The following is a 17,145-nucleotide window of genomic DNA, read 5'->3' as shown; positions in this document are numbered from 1 at the left end:
ATCAGTGAGTTATAGGTAACATGCTCTTTATTCAGCCAGCTGGGTCTGTCAGGGGTACGCAGACCCCAAATTAAGCAGCCCCGAAATGTAGAGGTACAGGGTTTTTAAGCCCTAAATCCTATTTCTCATTCTGTCTTAAACACAAAGGTCTATTTTTCTCCTATTCACTACCTGTCAACCCACAAGTCAGGTGTGCAAGCGGGGCTATAGAAGCAGAAAGCTTATTGTTAGAATGTTATGTTCCCATGGGTGATAGCCTATGTTCCCATGGGCGATAGCCAAGCAGGAATTTTCCAGCCAGCACAGTACATAATAAAACCGACAAAATATTTTTAATATATATAAAGCACAAAATTAAAATAAAGTTATTGTCGATTTTAGTGTTTTACAGTATTTGAGGAAACAATTGTTACAAGTTTAGTACTCTGAGTAACTGATAAAGCAGAAACAATTCAGTTTTTGTAGTAAAGATGTCACGTGCAAACAATGAATGAAAAAGTCAAATGGTTTGACTCATTCTCCAAGAGCCACTCAAGCTGAACTGTGAAAGTGGTTTAACACTGTATCCCTAGGCGATCTTTTTTCTCTCCGCCTGTTCATTTTTGTTCGTTTTATTTATTTGTAGTCTGATTTTTAAAAGATTCAAGTTGGTTAATTTCAGTCGTGTAACAACCTGACATGATGAAAGAAACTCTTTAAAGGGACCGTGTCTAAGGTTTGATTTACTTAGAAATTTTATTTTCTTATAACTTAAGTGTAATAAAAAGTTTTTTTCACATTTAATAAAAACACTACACAAGCAGCCCCAGGATTAGGAAAAAAAAAAAAATCTGTTTATGGAAATGTCCCAGGCTGGGTCGAGTTCCCGCCCACCTGGAGAAGCCGTTTCAGCGGAGCCAGAGTTCTCCTGTTGGCTGTCACTCAGCCTTGGGACCTGTCCAATCAGGAGCGCCGCTGGGGCAAATGGGTGGGGCAAAGCTACGCAATGTTTTCAGGGGCTCTTAAGCGTCGGTGTCGCCTGCCCTTCAGGGTCCGTGGTGCGTTGGTCGCACTGTCTGTCGTGCTGTGATCTGCACTGGTCCTAAGAGTAGGAAGGACTCAGGGAGACCCAGGAAACCTAAAAATGGTGAGTGTGGGGCCCGGTGAGACGGGAGATGGGGCTGGCTTGAACCGGTTGAAACCGGCTGTGGCGGACTGGCCTCCTTGCGGTCACCTCTGAAGTCTGTGGACCCGAGTCCCCCAGGGGGCGCCGCTTGGAGCTCGGTCTCTTCTGACACACAGAGTCGGGGCTTGACTGGCAGTCATCTGGGACCCGAGGCAGTCTGTCCTGCCACTGAGAGCTGCAACTTAGCCCAGGAGCCTCTCTGGACAGCTCTGCCCCTGCAGCCCGGCTTTCTAGATGGTGGTGTGACCACTGAGAGAGTCATGGGGATGATGATGAGTGGGTCTCTTGGGCTTCGTGAATGGGAGTAGCTGTCCTTTGTGAGGTCCCAGTGTGGACGAAAAAGAGGTGCTGTAATAAATCTCACCGAAAGTAACCTCCGGGAGTGATCTGATCATAAATTCCTGACTGGGCAAGTCATGGTGGGTAGTCAAGCCCCAGGCACATAACTGCTTTAGTTAAAGATTTATCTTTGCCTTAAGCAAGCCCTGTCCATTGTTCTTGTGCATTTAGGTCAACACAACCTTTGAAATGCCTCTTATTCAGACGTCTTGGAAACATAACCACCCTCAAGAGAGCACGTAATCTTGTTAACTACCCTGTAATCCAATCCTCACTTTGCTTTCTCCCACGGTCGTATAATCTTTCTTGCTTTCCCTCCTCATTTCCAAATGCATAAAAAACCCCTGCAAACTGTCATTCTGAGAAACATTTTTCTTGGTCTGCTGAGATATTGCTTCCAGGCATATCCTTTGTTTGAACCAAATAAACTCTAATAAACACATAAAAATTTTTTTCTGCAGGATTGGACATTCTTTACCTCCACACCAGTCCTTACTGTGTCCCCAGGGAGACCTGTTCATTGTATCCTGAGTTTTCCAAATGTTTGGGGAGCAGGATTTCAGACCCATGCCCTTGTCCTCCCAGCCTGACTCTTTCTGGGACTGGCAGTCAGTCCCTAAATATCCAGATCCCTCCTCGCATTGCGAAACGCCAGCTTCAAGTCATGGCATCATTATCAGTTATTTATCATTTTCCCACAAAGCCATGGATGACTCTTTTAAAAGATTTATTTTTTCTCTGTGGATATTTTACAGGAGAGGAGAGCCAGGAATAACCATCTGGAAAACTTAAAATACTTAAAATTAAGTAGTTTCAAATCCCTGTTCCTCTCCGCCAAGACCTCCCCTGGGCACAGACATCCTGTGGGAAGTCCTTTCGTGGAGGCTTCTCTTGGGAAACTTTCCTGGGCGTTCTCCTGTCAGCACTGCCCCTCCCTGGGTTTGTCACTTGAAAACATTATTGACTCAACTCTCAGTTTTTCAATAGGGCTAAAATATATTTAATTTTAGAGCTTGAAAGACAGTATAAAATAGTTCCAAACAGACACAAAAGAGGTGGATTTCAGAAAAAAAAATATTCCAGTATTACATTCCATTTCTGTTGAAGTCTTTTACTCTTTTTTTCCCTTGAGTATGTCTAGTAATTATTTTTTTCTTTGAGTGTTTTCAAGTAAAATTCCAAGTTTAGACCTGCAAAGCAGAAGAACTCAAGTATGAATAATTATTTACAAACCAATTACTTTCCCTGGAAATATAATTAACTGACAGTTTTCTGAAAAGAACAGATTTTAAGAATTTTCTAACTGAACTAGTAGAAGATCCTTACAATTTTATTCCTTCCTTTCCACATGACACTAGGTTTATGTGAATTTGCTCAAACACTGGGCATTTATCATTTAAAATCAGCAGTGGTCCAAAGCAGCTCCAGTACAATCAGAGGCCTGTGGTCAGTGACCCAAGCGAAGGCCCCCTTGACCTGCAAAGAGAAGCACTTGAAGGCCCAGTGGTTCTCCCTGGGGAGCCTCCCCCTGCAGGTGACCTACTTGCTCACACCCACCATGGAAGAGCCTTTACACTGAGAGAAGCTGCAGCCTTGGAGAGCTGGGAGTGCACAAGTGTATGGGGTGAGGGAGTGAGGATCTTCTGGGGTATTAGTTGTGGTTCCCCTGGGCCTGTTTCTAGGCATAGGTTGGAGTTTTGCATTCACAGTGTAGTTGTGCTCAGAGTGTAATTTGCGTGCAGTGAGAAAGTCTGTGAAGATCAGGGGTTCTGTCTCGTGGACAAAGGGTTTATGAATTGGGGAGTTCACTGGGGTCAGAATTTAAGCTGAATCAGGCTGAATTTACTCACTGTGAGAATGGAAGCCTGGGGGAGGGAGCTCTTCCATGCTTACAGGAGGGGAGAGGGGTGTGGGACTCCCAGAATTCATTGCTGGGGCTGCTCAGGTGTCCCTCCCCTGCTTCCCTAGGGACTGATCCACCCCAGGGTTCTGTTTCGAGCAGGAGTGCCTAGACCCCAATTGTGGGAACATGTTCACCTTTCTGAATGTGGGTCTCCTTCTGAACTGTAGAGAAGCAGGTTGCTTGTCTGTTTAGATTCCAATGTCTGTGTTTTTCATTGGATTTCTTTAACCACTGAATATTGCAGCCTTTTTATTCTCATTTCTCTTAGCACCTGGGCTTTTTAAAAATCACGATATTGCTTTTAATAATTAAAAATTGGAAAACAAAATGTATAATAATAGTAGTAGCCAACATTTACTGAACGGTCATTATATACCAGGCACTGTTGTATGTGCTGCACGTGGACTACAGTATTATTTTTATACTATTTTACAGCTTAGGAAACTGAGGTGCAGAGTAAATTTTGGTACATACATAGAATGAAATCCCACAGAGCTATTGAAACTTTTGATGTAGAGACAACTTTCTTTTGGAGACGCTGAAAAATATAATTTTATGCTGGATTTTTAAAAAACAGGTTCTGAAACAGTATGAATTCATTTATGTAAAACTCTATACATGTATTCGTTTTTAGAGATGTCTAGAAGGGTGCTTACATGTTACATCTACAATGTTAAGATCGTAAGATCTTGAATAGTTTTTACTTCTTTTTGTACTTTTCCATATGGTTTGGATTTTTTAAATGACTGCATATCAATTTAATAAAAGCAAAACATTTTAAGAAAATCGATGACATAGTTAATGTCAAGCCCCGTTTCTTTAAAACAACTTCCATAAGTTTAGCAGTTGATGAAATGAAAATGTTAAATAAATAATAAATTAGCATCTTTAAAATAAGGATGGAATATTGACTTTTTCAGACATCTTTTGAATGTAGTCGACCTATGCTATTACTTCACGTCCACTTAAAGATTATCTTTATTTTTCAGTCCCTCCAATATTCCTAACATAACTTTTTTTCTTTTTAACAAGCAAAACTAAATTTTTCTTTCATTAGAGCATATGGAGACAGTTTAAATGTAAAAGTAGCTCAGTACTTTAAGTGGCTCTATTTAATTTAGGTTAAACATCTTTGTGTGGGCAAAACTTCTGTTTATTTCAGTCACTTGTATTAGTGTTTTCCAAACATCTCAGGAAATTACCTGGGGCACTTACAAAAACAATTCTCCTTCCCAAACCATAGCTACTGAATCAGGCTCTTGGGAAAGACGAGTAGTTTTTAAGGTAGAAATCTAATTTTTGAATCCCTTTCAAGAGTGACCAATTGGAAATAAGTACAATATATCACTGTATTGCAATAGTGCGATGATTGTGGGTGTTTGAGAAAATCTGTACAAAAGCTATTTAGTAATGTTTTCTTCAGAGTTGGAGTTGCTTCCTGGTTTCTGCAATGTCATCTCACGCGGACAAGTTTTAAGACTAGATGCTTCTGGGCCACATATCTCAGCCTGTCGTGTATTCCATCCTCTGCCTCTGCAGCCCAGTTTCTGTCTCTCCTTTTCAAAATATATGGCTTCAAGAAGTTACTCATTTCCAGATTCAGTGTTTAAGCAATCACCAAAAAAATTGTTTTTAAAATTTTAAAGCATGCTTTCACATTGGAATTTGTAGATTCTTTAAAATGCAACTTTGACCTTCACTTGACCATCATTTTTTAGCACTTTATTTGATTTTTTATTCATTTCAAATATACAGTACATTGTTTAGACATTTATATACTTTATGAAATGACCCCCCTGATTGCTCTGTCACCCCTGTGGCTCTACACACAGCCATTACATTAATGCCTACTGCATTCCCTATGCCATACTCCCCATCCGGGTTTTAAAATATAACTTAAGGTCGATGTCTTGGGCCTATCTGTGTCTTTAGCATGAAAGTGTGACTGAGGCTGGGGTCACCTCAATAGCAGGAGGTTCTTAGGGGATTCAAGGATGTTTATACCCTGTGAGTGAGGTGAGCCCATCAGATGGTCGGTCACTCCTTAGAGCGCAGGTATTTCAGACAGAGAAGAGACAGATTAGGCAGCCCATAGCTGGTGGGCTGGGTCCTCTCTCCTGATAGAGAGGGCTCCTCACTATGTTCCTTATGTGCCTCTGTTGTTGCTGCCCCTGCCTTGCCGCAGTGCAGATTTTGGCCCTGCAGCTGGGGACAACACACAGCCTCACTGTGGCACAGCAAAGAGACTAGTTCAAACAGGATTTAAGCCCTGGGTCCTTAAATCCTGCATAGTGACCCTTTCAATGTGGGAGGCCTCCAACCCTGATTGTACTGATTTGAGGCCCTCTGGGGGGAAAAAAAAAGGTAGATACCAGGGTAGAGAGGACACCCATTTACTTAAAGTTTACCCAGTGACCTAAAATACAAAATAGGAAAGGACACGAGAAGAGAGGAAAACGAGGAAAAAGGGTATTGAGAAAAGCCCCACAATTTGACCCAGTTACAAATCTGAAATATAGTAAAAGTATTTACATAACAACAAAAGACAAAAGGAGACTCTTGACTTTTGAGCCTCTAAAACATACGTTTTTGAATTAATGTTGTCGTCTCCTGTAACTCAGTGATTGCCAAACCATCACCCAATTACTCAGTGCTGTGTTAAATTACAGTTATACTTGGGCTCAGTAAATTTAAGCAAGGCCCCCCCATGACCTCAGGGGAATTACTTAATAGAATATAGAGGACAAAGTGGTGTGTACTTGGCCTGAAGCATCAGAAAGCTTTGCCTTTTCTCACACTTCTAGCACCGATTGTCCTAAAATGTCCCATCGTGAGCAGGACAGCTCTGAACCAACAGTTCGTGAATTTAAATTAAGTCTTCACCTAACTGGCTTCAGAAAATGGACTCCATGGGCCCTACCTCTGACTGAAATTAGTACGGCCCAGTGTAAAGTAAACAGGACCCTCGAGGATTGAAAATGGTTATAAGAAACCGTTTAGGGAAAAGTGATTATTCCCAGTGCATCTCTTTTGAATAGCGGAATTTGGCCTGTTCTTAAACCTGGAAGAATGAATGACACCTCACAGTGGATGACTGCATCCTTCAGGCTGTGGTGGCACCAGATCAGACCCTAGTCCCAAGCCCCAACATTATGGGAATTACTGCCTCCATCCACTGAGCGACTGGTACACATTCTGCTATCACAGATTTGGCCAAGTCTGGTCTGTTCAGTGCCTGTGTCAGTAGCCTCCCAGCTGCACTTGGCTTTCATCTCTGAAGGGACATGACACACTCTTACCTGGTTCCCCTCAGGGAACCTCAGCAGCAGTGCCACTGCACATAGTCTCTGCAGGTAAGATCTGAGTTGTGGTTACCTTGCTTCAAAAGAGACATGACATTAATGACATTCTCTTTTGTGGACATTCATTTGACATTGAGGACATACATATTTTAGGAAAAGGAGCCCACAAAAGAGGATGGGCCATTGTCCAGACATATTTTGAGGCCCTAATGCCTTGGTTACAGTTTTTAAAATTAATAAACAGAAGCCACTCAATTTGTGACACCATGAAGAAATAGCTGTTGTCGCTCTCAGGACCCATGACATTGTCTGGATTCTTTTGTGTTGAGAGGCAACATATTCCTTGTTTACTAACTTTATTTGAGCCCATTTATGCCATTACTTAGAACCTGCCCCACCTAGAGTGGGCGCCCCTACCATCGAAGGCTCTAGACTGTTTAGTCGCCATACAGCAGCCACACCTGATAGTGTCCTCGGAGACTCCTTCACTATAAGGTTTCACTGACCACCTCCCACATCTCCTGGAGTTACCCATGATGGCTTTATGTTGTAATTTCTGTCTCCCTTTTCTTAGTTATGTTGACTAGGTGTTTATCAATTTTATTAATCTTGTCAAAAAACAGCTTTTTTCTTGTTTTGTTTTGATGTGAGTTTGTTACTTAAAGAACTGCAGGACTATGTATAATAAATTGTCCAGTACTAAAGTTATATTAACACAGAATTCAAGAAATGACTGGCTGTGCACAGAGACTTGGAAGTACCTCGAGAGGCCAAACCGTGAACTGAGGTTGGCTGTTGCTAGTGCCAGGCTTGGGCTGCTCAGCAAGAGCTATGGGGCAGGCTGAGGTCATATGCTTCTTGTTTGGATTTTGTGAACCTTTGAGAGATTTTAAAAGAGTCCACAGCATAGGCCAAGAGAAGCATTTTGTGTGGAAAAGCCACTGGAAGCAGCTTGGGTGGGCCTGCCGGTTGGGAGGGGTGGGGTCTTAGGGAATCACCAGGGTAGAAGGAAAGGTGTTAGGTTGATGGAGATTCAGATATGGCAGCCATCTGTGTCTGCAGCTTAGGTGGAGGGGTGGAGCTTGCCAAAGAAACAGTGGATTCTGCCAGCACTTCTTTCTGGGAGTAAGCTGCCCCTCCTTAACCTTTGATAAGCTGTTTTTTTCATTTCGTTTAGTTTAAATAATTTTAAATTTCTCTTGTGATGACCTCTTTGATCCCATGTATTATTTAGAACTGTGTTATTGAATCTGCACACATTTGGTGGTTTTCCACCTATCTTTCTATTAGTTGTTTCTAGATTAATGTCTGTGGTATGAGCATATTTTGTATGAAATCTGTTTGTTTGTTTTTTTAATTTGTTATGCTATGTTTAATATCCCAGCATGTGTTCTGTCTTGGTGAAGGTTCCATGTGAATTTCAGAAGAATATATATTCTGCTGTTTTTGCATGAAGTTATTACAGTGATTTAAAATTTTAAATCATAGATTTTAATCATAGATTATAATTCTTAAATCAAATTTTGTTGTTACATAGTAGTATTCAGTTTCACTCTGCTGTTCATGACTTTCTGCCACTGGAATTTATAATTTGTGATAAGAGGGTATTGAAATCTACAGATATAATACTGGATTCCTTTATTTCTTCTTGCATTCTCTCTGCTCTTGCCTCATATATTTTGCCCCTGTGTTATGTACATACATATAAAGGATTGCTGTGCCCTCTTGGAGATGGACTCTTTTGTCATTAAGTAATGTTCCTTTATCTTTGAAGGTTTTTATTTTGGGGGGGTTCAAAATCTGCATTGTCTGAAATTCATATCCCCATGCCACCTTTTCTTTGATTACTGTTGTCATGGTACATTTTCTCAAGCCTTTACCTTTTATCTATCTGTGTCTTCATATTTAAAGTAGGTTTCTTATGAACAACATATAATTTTGATTTTTTAAATTTGATATTATAGTACTGTATTAGTCTTTCAGTTGTAGTTATACCATAATGATTAAAGTAGCGATTGATACAATTGGGTTAATTAACTACCACAACTTGTCCTGTTTTCTATTTGTTGTTCTGTTCTTTGTTTCTTTTTGTCGTCAACCTTTTTTTCTGCCTTCTCTGGCTTTAATAGGGAATTTGACCTGATTTCTTTTTCTTCTCTCTTGTGTCAGTTATACATATTTTCTTAAACTCTCACTGTCCCTTGTCACATTGCTTTTATTTATTTCAATTACCCATAGCTTGAAATTACTAAATACATAATTGCTAATATCATAAACCAAATGTCATGTATTGAATGATAATAAATAAAAAGATATTTTACCTTTATTTTTTCTGATCCTCCATGTTTATCATTTACATTCTTTCTGATGAGTTTTTGAACATTTTATTCAAAATGGTTGTACTATTGAAAAATTCCCTCAATTTTTATCTCAGTAAGTTTTTATTTCTCTATTTTTGAATGGTAAGTTTGTCTGATGCACAATTTTAGGTGATGGTTTTCTTCTTTCAAAACTTTAAATATTTCACTCCATTCTCTTCTTGCTTGCCTTATTGCTGAAAAGAAATCTTTGCGTCTCTCTTACTAAGGTGTTTACCCCCTGGCTTCTTTCATTATATTCTCTTTGTCTTTGACTTTTGTCTAGTGTGAATATAAGATACTTGGGTGTGCATTTCTGTTGTTTTACCATATTTAATGTTCTCTGGCTATCCTGAATCTTGTCACCTTATCATTCATTTTAGGAAAATCTCAGTGATTATTACTATACTGGTTTCCCCTGTGCTTTTCTGTCTTTCTTTTCCTTTAGGTATTCCCATCATGTGTAGTAAACCTTCTGTTTAAAGAAGGTTCTCCTCAGGTTCGTGGATATTGTATTCTGTCTTTGTTTGTTTTTTTGGTGTGTGTGTGTGTGTGATTGTTGTTGTTCTTTGTCTTTGCATTAGACTTTGCCGAAATAGATCTTCTTGAATACAAGCCAGGTTAGGAAAAGACTGTTTGAGTATATTTCAAATGTAGTGTTTATCATCTCTTTCTGAATTTTGGAGACACTGGGTTGCCCTGTGACCTAAATGCTCTGATAGAGCTAAGAAAATTTCATTTCAAGTTTTTTTTTTCCCCTTGTGAGTTTGGGAATGACAGCTTCTAAATTATTTAAATGCCAGACCAGAAACCCGCAGTCTCCTGCTCCAGTTCTTAATGACTGATGACCGACAGCTTTAGAGCCTCATCCCTCCTCATTCTTCCAGTGCCCCACATCTGTACGAGGTGATAAGAAGCCTTAGTGTGTCCTCCTTTGGGGAAGCAAGAGATTGAATCCGTACAAGCTCCTGCCCTTGTGTGTGAACACTCACCTTAGGTCACCCCCAACCTCAATAAAAAAACAAGTCCGTGCACCTTTCCTTGTCCTCTCAGTCTATCTTATGCCTCTTTTGAGGCCTGCCATACTCTCTGCAAAGACTCAATTGTGGAAGTATAATAACCCCTTCCTTTCATGCCCTATTGGCCATGTGTGATGTCATCAGCTAAGGGATTCCCATGAGCTATCAAGCTTCTTTACTCTCCAGAGGAGCTCAGAAATGACAGAAGAAAGGAGGGCAGCCTGTAGAGTGACTGGTGAGGAAACACTTCCTCGGATTGGGGAATGGAGATGTTATGTTCTATTGGAAAAAATCACTGCTGCAGCCTCTATGGATTGTATAATCACGAAGAAGTTTGCTATCAAACCATTGTGGACATCAGAGAACTCCTTGCAGTCCAAAGTTCTTAACCAGAGATTCAGTGTCAGCAGGGCCAAGGGTAGACTGTTAGATTGTGATGGAAAGAGCACTTCTGGCATATTATTATCTCAGAATTGTGCCAATGTCTGCCAAACATTGGCTGGAAGCAGCCCTGAGGCATAGGGATTTGATGTTCTAATTCGTCAGGCCTTCTTGCTTGTGTCTGAGCTGGAAGCAGCCCTGAGGCATAGGGATTTGATGTTCTAAGTCGTCAAACCTTCTTGCTTGTGTCTGAGCTCTTTCCAAATATCTTTCTAGACCATCAGATCAGAGGGAGAAAGTAAGAACTGAGTAGTCTGTGATAAGTTTTACATCAGATAAGAGCAGTGCTTGTCCACAATAATTATTTTCATTCAGCCAGCTGCTACAGTTACTTCTAATGTTCTGGAGGAATTTGGGACAACATAGCCAGGTGGGCTTTATTAAAAGTTGGATTTCTGCAGGCCTCCTGGACTCTTAGGTTTAGTGATAGGAATAGAACAAAAAGCTTGTAGTTCTTCACTGTTTTAATTCTTTAAAACCTTATGCAGATGTTCACATCTGCCTCGTGGAGTGCTGTAAATGGTGGGAAATAAGGAAGGAGGTGAAAGAATTTTTCTCTCAAGGAATCGATAATCTTAAAATAATGTAACTTATTTTACTTGAATAGCATTTCTGTCATTTCCCAGCATTCTATGAATACTGCCATTAGAGACGAATGAGATATAATGTGATTACAAAAAGAATATATAAATAATTTCCATGTGTTTATGATTCTGTTAAATTTATGAGAACGTAAATTTGGACAGAGTGATTGTATGATTAAGTCATGAAATACTCAGAGACAAAAGAATCATACTTAACCTTCTTATAAATGAAGTCTAGATGTGGAGTGTTGTCATTCTTATGCATTCTACTGTACACATATTTGGGATATTTTAGGACTCGGTGGCTTTTGAGGATGTGGCTGTGACCTTCACTCTGGAGGAGTGGGCCTTACTGGATCCTTCACAGAAGAAACTCTACAGAGATGTGATGCAGGAAACTTTCAGGAACCTGGCCTCCGTGGGTAAGGATGACAAGTTAACTTCACTTTGTTAGTTAGAGAACAAGTTTTCTTAACTCATTAATATTATTCTCAGATGAAGAATGTGAAAAGGGAGAATATTGATAAATAAACTAGGCTAGTCACAGCTCATCGTAGAGCTGGAATCTAAGAATTTTTCTCTGTAATCATTTTTTTTGCATCTCCATTTTAGGAAAGAAATGGGACAATCATGACATTGGAGGCCAGAACAAAAACTGGAGGAGAAAACGAAGGTGAGTCACAATAGAAAGCACCATCTCACGTGAGAAACCTGTTATGCTGTGAAATTTAAAAAAGAAGCAACCAAAGCAACTCTTGCTTCAAATTTATTCTCAGAAAATCTCACCAAATTATTTTCTTATATGACAAATATATTCAGTGTTTGAAAAGTAGTTCAAATGGAAAATACCATTAATAAGCCCTATATATGAATATCACTGTTTTGGTAATAGTAAGACTGAATCCTCTTGCAGAGCATTTAGTACATGTATTCAGTTTCAAATCATTCGGACAGGGGAAAGCTTACAGTTTTGCTACAAATCATGAAAATATAGTTTAAATGCTCTAATAATTATAAAATCATTAATGAAGGAATAATTAGTAATGTGCTTCTCAATTTTTACAGAAGTTTAATATTAGAGAGACACTGTGAAGGTGAAAAGAGTAGTCAATGTGGAGAAAACTTCAGCCTTATTTCAAATCTCAATCTGAAGAAAAAAATTCTTCCTGAAGTAAAACCACGGAAATACAGTGTGTGTGGAAAAGTCTTCATGAATCATTCATCCTATAATATGCACATCAGTCGTCACACTGGACCCAAGCCATGTGAAGATCAAAATAATGAAGACAAGTTATATAATTATAATGTATGCGAGAGATCCTTCAGTTATCTCCAGTGTTTTGAAAAACTTGAGAGAAATCACAATGGAGAGAAAACCTATAAATGTAAGGAATGTGGGAAAACCTGTAGTTCTTCAACTTCACTTCAAATACATGAAAGATCTCACACTGGAGAAAAACCCTATGAATGTAAGCAGTGTAGTAAAGCATTCAGTTGTCTCAGTTCTCTTCGACGTCATGAAAAAATTCACACTGGAGAGAAACCCTATGAATGTAAGGAATGTGGAAAAGCCTTCAGATACTATCAAAATTATCGAAGACATGAAAGTAAATTCACTGGAGAGAAGCCCTATGAATGTAAGGAATGTGGAAAAACCTTCATATGTTATCAAAGTTTTCGAAGACATGAAAGAAATCACACTGGAGTGAAACCATATATATGTAAGGAATGTGGTAAAACATTTAGTTGTCTCCGTTATCTTCGAAAACATGAAAGAAATCACACTGGAAAAAAACCCTATGAATGTAAACAATGTAGTAAAGCATTTAGGTATCCCAGTGATCTTCAGAAACATGAGAGAAATCACACTGGAGAGAAACCCTTTGAATGTATGGAATGTGGTAAAGCCTACAGAGATTACAGTTCTTTACAAGCACATCAAAGAACTCATTTTGGAGAGAAACCCTATGAATGTAAGGAATGTGGTAAAGCCTTTAGTTCTCATCAATGTGTCCAAATTCATGAAAGAAATCACACTGGAGAGAAACCCTATGAATGTAAAATATGTAGCAAAACATTTGGTTATCCCAGTTCTCTTCGATATCATAAAAGAACACATACTGGAGAGAAATCATATGAATGTAAGGAATGTGGTAAAGCTTATAGATATCTCAGTTCCTTACGAATACATGAAAGAATTCATACGGGAGAGAAACCTTATGAATGTAAGGAATGTGGAAAAGCCTACAGATGTTACCAAAGTTTTCAAACACACGAAAGTAATCACACTGGAGAGAAACCGTATGTATGTAAAAAATGTAGTAAAGCATTTACTTGTCTCCATTATCTTCGAAAACACGAAATAAATCACACTGGAAAGAAACCCTATAAATGTAAAAAATGTAATAAAGCATTTAGGTATCCCAGTGATCTTCAGAAACATGAGAGAAATCACACTGGAGAAAAACCCTTTGAATGTAAGGAATGTGGTAAAGCCTACAAAGATCAAAGTTCCTTACAAACACATGAAAAAACTCATACTGGAGAGAAACCCTATGGATGTAAGGAATGTGGAAAAGCCTTCAGATGTTATCAGAGTTTTCAAACACATGAAAGAAATCATACTGGAGAGAAACCATATGTGTGTAAAAAATGTAGTAAAGCATTTACTTGTCTCCGTTATCTTCGGAAACATGAAAGAACTCACACTGAAGAGAACCTCATGAATGTAAGCAATATGGAAAAGTCTACATTTATCACGCAACCTTTTGAAAATGTGAAAATGCACACTGGAGGAAAACCATATTAATATGCAGAATTTGGGAAAGGCTTTGGTTATCCCAGTTTCTTTCAAAAGCATAAAAGGACTCACTGCATAAAATCTCTAGATATAAACAGCATGAGAAAGACTTGAATTGGTCTACATTCTTACAAGTGAAAATTCCCTCCAAAAAAAAGAAAAATGTAAGTAACGTGAGAAAGTTTAATAGAAATTAATTTATGTATAATATGCCAGAAAGTTTTCAACATGAAAGTTTTTATTAATGTTGAAATATATTGTGTTTGTTGAACCTCTTCTTCATTGGACTGGATTCTACTAATTTCAGAAATGAATACTTATGTGAGATATTTCTGAGAGTTGTCTTTCAACAATAGTACATAAAATAAGTAGGTAGTATTTTTTCCTTAAAACATTTAATAATATTTTATCTCCATTTTGAAGCCTGTTAGATACATGGGTGAATTGAAATATGTTTTTTATATACAGTTAGGTTGAATATCTTTTTACGATATTTTATTTTTTACAGGGTCATTGAAAAATTACAATTTGGTATTTGGGTTTTCCTAGTGGTCTAGTGGTGTCCTTTTTATCCCTAGTCCATGATATTTATTCTACGTTTCCCTTGGACAAAGCTCTTTTTTGGGAGCGATGGGGATAAGAGACTTTTTCTATTTTCTATACTAAGAAATAGTTGGAATAAATTTTATGTGTGGCTAGTTTAGGAAAGAATATAGTTATATGTGAATTATTTTCATATTTGGGCCTTTGCTTTTTGTCCTTCCTTTGGATTCATGTTTGTGAATAGACGTTGAATTAAGAAGAGGGACCTGTGATAGGGCAACAAAATCTAAAGCTGGAGATTTTCCCTCCCATTGGGTAATGGTAGGAACTTGATTTTCCGGAAACCATCTCCTTTAAGGTCAATGGTAGAATTTCTTAGTAGGCTCACTTGCATGAGATTTGGAAGACAAAAATGAAGAAGGCATTAGTCAGATTATGGAGCCAACATTCAAACAAACAGATAATAAGAGCTTCAAGAACATCTTCCAATCCATTATCAAAACCACCAAGAACTAACTGTCTGATATTCATTTTTGGAGAAGCATGCATTTCCACTGATGTCTTCACAAAATTCACATTGAAGATACATTAGAGTTAGGAGTTTTCTGTAAACCCTCTTGTGTCTACCAGAAAACTGATTCAAACTTTCATGCTTATGTCTGATTCCCCTCTTCTTTAGTTATATATGTATAAGGTCTAATTTGTATAGGAAACAATTTCCACTGTCAACAGTGCCAGTGAGTATATTTTCCTTGTTCATAATGACATCTACAGTGGTGCCATCAAAAAAAAGAAAAAAAAGCAAAGCAATGGTCAGGAAGACTGTGGGTGTTTTACTTGTAGCTGATTGTAATCCCTCAGTACGTTTTCAGTCATGTTTGATTGTATGCGATTAAAAGTTCATGTATTTTCTTGTCAAGTGAAAACTCCTGTAGGTGTTTCATAAAAGTTTTAATGGTTGTCTAAGCTCTTGTGTGCTAACAAATATTGTGTTTTTCATTTCCCGAGAAAATATGTTAAAATGTCCCATTATAATTACAGGTTTTCAAATGAACTTTGTAATTCTCTTCATTAATCATTATAGTTTATAGGTTAATTTTATCAGGTGCTTTCAAGTTCAGGTAATTTTTCCTCAGGCATATTTTATGTTTTATTCTTTTAGAATAACATTTTTTGTCATGACTCTTAATTGTCCTTCATGCCTAATCCCAAAACCTGAAAGTAGTTTTTTAATGCCCTCTTGCCAATGACCTGCAGGACTGCACCTGTAGTCAAAGAGAGGAGAATAATGAATTCTAATAATAAGAGTGACCATAGAGTACACATGGCTGTGGGTGTCACATAAAAGATTGCTCAGGACTTTGATAGGTTTTTAATATTATATATATTTAATAGAAATGAATGACATTCCTTTTCATATCCTGAGAGAATATTAAGCTCCCTTGAACCTTGATTTCTATGTTTTTAGCACTTCTTTTCACCACTGTAGGATCCTTCTTGGGAAAGATTGAAGGTCTGCAGGGAAAAATTCAGTCCCCACCAAGCATTTCTTGCAGCCCTGTCTCAATTGAGAAAGCGTCCTCTAGGGTTGCACTGCCATCCTCTCATGCACGTAACTATAAGTGAAGTGGGAGAGTTCCCAGGTCTGTCCTTGGGTTTAAATCAGGCTGCTCGGACAGATCTCTTGGACATTCTGTGGCTCTGAGACATAAAGGTACGTTCCAAGTGGGATCTGCCTGGGGACATACTCAGTCATGGGCATCAGCATCATTTCCTTCCATTGCCTCCACAGCTTATTTTCAGCTCTTTGTTTCCCAACTCAAGTCTATTTGTTCTGCTTACATGAATGTTAGGTGAGACATCTTCAGAAATCCATCATATCGCTCTCTGGAAAAATCTCTCTGAACAGGAAGCTGTGAGTTGAAAGAGTGACAGAAGCAGTTGGCAGAACCTCTGTCATGTGTACATTGTCAGCCGCAGTGTCCACAGCCATCACAGATTTATGAGATATGCTTGCTTACTTTTACACAGTACTTAAAAAATTTACTGAGGAAACAAATCGCTGAAGAACTCATCCAAGTACCAGTCACTCCCTATTGTCTCCTCAAAACACTCCTTTATTATAGTAGCTTTAGCAGCCTCCTATCACGCAGCTCAGTGTCTCTAAACCACTCATAGTGGACTTAACTACGCAAGGAATTCTTGTACCAGAAACTGTTCTTGTTAACTGGTGCTGCACATAATTAGAGAAGTGCCGCTGGCAACTGACCGTCTTTTTGTAAGTGTAGCCCCTTTCAGGACCTTCCTTGATGACCCTCCACAGCCATCCTCCCGTTTTGACCTGGGTCGTGGATGCAGGACTCCTCAGGTTTGCTAACCAGAGGCTCCTCATTGAAAAGGTGTCGTACTTGCAGGACAGAGCAGTACTTAGTCTCTCTGGTATGTCCCACTTATAGGATAGAGGAGGTGTGTTCCCCTCACATTGATCTATTGATTCTGGAGCAAGTCACCTCCTTTGTAAGCACTTTGGCCATTTTGGGAGTCACTGGGGGATCACATAAGTGACCAAGGAGTTAATATACTCTATGGACAGTGTGTTGCCACCACACCAAATAGAGTCCACTGAAGAGATGTTGCACTTTGTCCCTAGATTGAACAGGCCTGATCAAAGATTGGACCCAAGCATCAGATT

At 38.9% G+C, this 17,145-nt stretch overlaps 1 protein-coding gene across 1 annotated transcript; it reads left to right on the top strand.

The window, feature by feature from the left end:
- The first annotated feature begins 960 nt into the window (after positions 1–960).
- On the top strand, positions 961–15,507 carry LOC120616941 (zinc finger protein 791-like). The gene is made up of 4 exons (XM_039880491.1): positions 961–1,126; positions 11,406–11,532; positions 11,723–11,783; positions 12,176–15,507. The coding sequence occupies exons 1-4, from the start codon at positions 1,124–1,126 to the stop codon at positions 13,917–13,919; spliced, it is 1,935 nt and encodes a 644-aa protein (XP_039736425.1). The 5' UTR covers positions 961–1,123; the 3' UTR covers positions 13,920–15,507.
- The last annotated feature ends 1,638 nt before the right edge of the window (positions 15,508–17,145 follow it).

This window comes from Pteropus medius, unplaced genomic scaffold (genome assembly GCF_902729225.1).
Source record: "Pteropus medius unplaced genomic scaffold, Ma_sr-lr_union100, whole genome shotgun sequence".
NCBI lineage: Eukaryota > Metazoa > Chordata > Mammalia > Chiroptera > Pteropodidae > Pteropus > Pteropus medius.
This window is presented reverse-complemented; position numbering and strand designations above follow the sequence as displayed.